Source organism: Colletotrichum lupini, chromosome 1, assembly GCF_023278565.1.
Source record: "Colletotrichum lupini chromosome 1, complete sequence".
In the NCBI taxonomy this organism is placed as follows: Eukaryota; Fungi; Ascomycota; class Sordariomycetes; order Glomerellales; family Glomerellaceae; genus Colletotrichum; species Colletotrichum lupini.
Genome location: NC_064672.1, coordinates 6,401,343 through 6,405,850, shown reverse-complemented (window position 1 = coordinate 6,405,850; position 4,508 = coordinate 6,401,343). Strand labels below are relative to the sequence as shown.

General features: G+C 26.2%; 1 protein-coding gene across 1 annotated transcript; it reads left to right on the top strand.

Moving 5' to 3' along the window:
• Positions 1 to 3,245: 3,245 nt before the first annotated feature.
• CLUP02_01866 (uncharacterized protein) lies at positions 3,246 to 3,449 on the top strand (the record flags this gene model as incomplete). Its single annotated transcript, XM_049280902.1, has 1 exon — positions 3,246 to 3,449. A coding segment is annotated over one exon (204 nt), but the record flags the coding sequence as incomplete, so codon positions are not given.
• Between the last annotated feature and the right edge of the window lie 1,059 nt (positions 3,450 to 4,508).

Below are 4,508 nucleotides of genomic sequence, written 5' to 3'. Positions count from 1 at the left end.
AATAATAAAACTCGCTCTTAAAGCCGCTCTTAATAGTTAATTATATTATTATTAGTTCGGTATTTTTTAATAAGTAAGAGCTTTAATAAAAGGCTACGGCCTCGCTAAGTATACTAAGAATAGTCCTATATTCCTTTAATATAAAGGGCAGTATAGAGGGTAATATAAGAGGTAATATTAAATATAAAGTCCGATAAGTTCTTATACTAAAAATAAAATTACTACGTAGTTTAGTTACTTTAAAAAAGGGGCTAACTATATACGAAAATAATAATAAACTATATAGATCTTTAAGTAACGTATAAGTAGTCTTACTTAAGCCTTATTTTATTAAAGGGGGCCCTTTTTTAATAAATAAAAATAGCTAAAATAGTAAGGGAGAGGTACTAAATATAAATAGACCGATATTACTCCTTATATTAGCTATAAAAGTTAAGCTAACTAGTAATAGCGAAGTTTCTTTATATATAAACGCTTTATTAAAAAAAGTAGAGTGTTTTAGTTATATTTACTAAAGCTGCTCGGAAATATTAAAGTCTTTAAAATCTAGATTTTAAGCTAAAAGCTCTACGTATATTCGTACTCGTAAATTTTATAAAAAAGCGGCGTCGGTATATAGTATAAGCATACCCCCGCTAGTTAATATTTATAAGCTTAGTAATATTAATACTCCGGTATCCTTATTTAGTATCGTAACGAGTAGCTTAGAGAAATAAACCGTATAACTAGGAAATAAGGCTTAGGCTTATTACTTTAATTTCGAGCTATTTTTAGTTTATACTCCGTATAGCTATATATAATCTATATAAATAATAGCCGCGAACTACGCCCCGTCGTAATTATATAAAATAAGCGTAGTAATATTAAAAGTCCTATAAAGCCTCGTAGCTATTTCTATATCGTTAAATATAAAGATTACTAAATTACTAAAATAGAAAGACGGATAAGCCGGCTATAATAAGCGAAAATACTTTGTAATTATATTAACGTCTACTTACTTACCTCTAGTAAAAAGTCGTAACGATAACAATGCTCTTTATTCTAGGGTATTAATAAAATCGGCTACGATTTTTACCAAATAAATCTATTTACTTATAATATATAATAATACTTCGGTTTACTTAAAGGCTTTTTATAGCGGGTATTTTAAAATTACCTCCCCTAAGTCTTAAAAAGAGGCGAGCGGGTAACGCTTTTAAATAACTTATAAAGCGTATTATAGTATTTTTAATATTATAGAAGTAAAAGGGTATATAGTAAGACGACGGAAGATTTTATAATCGTTTATATTAATAATATATAGCGCGACGAAGCTTCGGCTAGCTATTTAAATTTCGTATTAAGCCTTATATATTCTAGCTATTTAACTTATATTTAGAATTTATTATTAAAGCCTTACGCTAAAAGCATTCTTAAAGTTATTAAATATTACCGTTTTATAACTAAGAGCGGCTTTTCTTATTTATTTATAATATAAATAGGCTTTTATTTAACTCCTCGTAATAATTATATATAAGCTATTTATTATAAATAGGTTTAATATTTAAATACTAAAAGCGCCTCTACTACCGCTTATCGGTCTCTATTTTTAGATAAGTACTTTAATACTACTTTTTATTATACAAGGGTAAAGGCCCTTTAAATTTAACTTAAAATTTACGTTTTAATAAGTTTACGTTATTTTTTACTTATATTTCTTATATAATCCTCTATTTTTATTTTTTAATATACTTCCGTACGTTTATTATTTATAGAGCGTTTATTTTAAAGAGCTAGGAGAGGATGCCCTTAGCTAAAACCTAGCTTAATAAAAGCCCTTACGATATTATTTTATTATTATAATAACGGCCGTCTTATTATTACTTATAGTTACCCTTAATACCTATATTATTATAACTTTTTTATAAGTTCGATATTTTTTTAAATACTTCCTATCCTTAGTATACTTATAGTTATAGGTTATTATTATAGACCTCGAGCTTAGTACGTACGACGGTTTTTAAATAAGTACGGCGTACTTCCTAATTAACGCTATACTAATATTATTTATAATAGATCTAAGCTATATATTTAGTTAACGGCTATGCCTAATTATCTTAGTTACTTTTTTTATTTTAAGTACGGTCTTTTATTACATATTGCGTTCTATTAACTCAATATTAATAAGGCGGTCTCTTTAAAGTATCGGTAGTACTAGTATTATCGTCTTATACTTATTAATTTTTACTAACTTTATCCCTTTACTAGTCCGACTTACGTAATATAGTATAATATAAAAACCCTCCCTCTTAAGCTCGTTCTTTTTTTTACTAACTACGCCGTTTACTTTTAAGTAAGTAGTATAAGCATTAGGTAACTATACTAGTCCTATACTAAGTAGCGTTATTACTTAGTATATAACTTAGTATTAGATTTTTTATATTATATTCTTATTTTATATAACTAGACTTATTCTTATACCCTAGCCCGTTAATATTACGTTTTTAGCTAATAAAATATATAAAAAACTCGAGGATATAAACTAGCTAGAAAACGCTATATTTATTAGCTCGGCTACTTTATTATTAATAGCCGTTTTTTAAGGAGGTTTATATTATAGTTAGGGTAGCGCTAGTACTCTTATATTATTATTACTTAGGGTAGTTAATATAGTGCTAATTATTATTTACGAGTTATATTTTATAATATCCCTATTTTTATAACGCCGACTTTTTTAAATTACTAGCTTTATTATAATATATATTTATAGCGCTATTTAAGGCTTTATAATGAGAGTAATATAATACTAAGCGCGCAATATAATACGCTAATAGTAATTATAAATATATAAATAGCTATATTATATACCCTTATACTTTATAAATATTAAGGGGTTTACTCCGGTTTAAACTAGCGTCGTACTCTTCCTTATTATATTTACGTTAGTATTAGTATTTATTATTATTAATTAACTTATTATAGTATTTAATAATTATTAATAGCCGATCTAAGCTAGCTAGACTTTAGTTACTATTACCTCTAGGCTAATAATATTATAGGACGTCGAGACGCTAACTAAAGTATAGGCGCCGACGCTCGTCCTTTTTAATTTTAGTTATAGCTTTATTTTAAATACGCAGAATATAGTATTATACGCTCTTTATAATAAAAGTAACGAAGTAATTATTATAATAATATATACCTTTCTTTAATAGTTTAGTATAATAATCGGAGTAAGCGTTAGTAAATCTACTTTTTAAAATATAATACTACGTAAGTTAGAGGACGATAGCTTAGCCCCCGTAAGTACGTATACGGGTACTTATACTATTTCTACCCTATTTATTATAACTAACGACGCTAAGCTACGATTTAAGATTATAAATACGTATATATATAGCTTACGAGGTATTTACGGATTATATATTAATATATCCGGATTAGTGCTCTTAATAAGTTTTTTAATCTAGAGGGTATTACTAAATAAGAGCCTACGATTTAAGTATACGATATATATATAAGTAATAAGTTATAATAATATTTATAATAGTTTTTATAGCTTTAGGAGTTAAGTATATTTAGAAGGGGGTATTAAAGTCTATACTTATTTTATCAATACTTAATAATATAATGGTGCGGGTAGTATTAGAGTTATAAAGTATAATATATTTTAGGATATTACTTAGCTTTAAGACCGGCCATAGGCCGCTTTTTTTTAAATAATTAATATACGAACTCGAAAGAAGGCGCGTACGAATAATCTATAATAAAACCTTGATTAGTACTATTTTAAGTAATAAGAACCCGCTTTTTATAAAGCTACGGAGGTATAATTCTTTAGTATATATATTAACCCTTAGTTAAGGGAGAGAGATTATATAAGCGGAGTATTTATAAAAATAAATTATTAAATAGGACCTACGCGGGGTTTATATAATATAAAGAAGTAAAATACGGGTAATAGCCCGGACTAAACTATATAAGTCTAGCCTCTTATATATTTTTTTTATAAATATAGTTTTAAAATTTATTATAAAATATTCGCTTATAATTAAGTCTTAAGAAAGAGTAATTCTTATTAACGTATTTTTAATTTCCCGCGGGGTTTATACTCTTAAGTAGATAGCGGATATAATTAGCTTATAAAAAAATAAGTTAGTATATTAAATATACTTAACTAATAGTATAGCGAAATTTAAATATTAGTTATAGCGCGCTTAGTTTATTAAAACTCGTAATATAGCTTAGCGTATTTATTTTTAAATTTAGGGTACTACGTATCTACTACTTAGTATAAGATAATACCGTAATATATATTATAAATAAAAAGTTAACTATAAAATTTTAAAATAAGTAAGGTAGGGAGGGGATATATTAGCCATTATATATTATTATACGAGGCTAGGTTAAAGGACTTATAGGGCAATAAACTTCGTAGTAATTAAATATATGTTTAAAAACTAAAGAATTAAAAAGTAATAAGAGAAATAGTCTTTTATTAATATTAGCTTTGCAAACTAACTTAACTT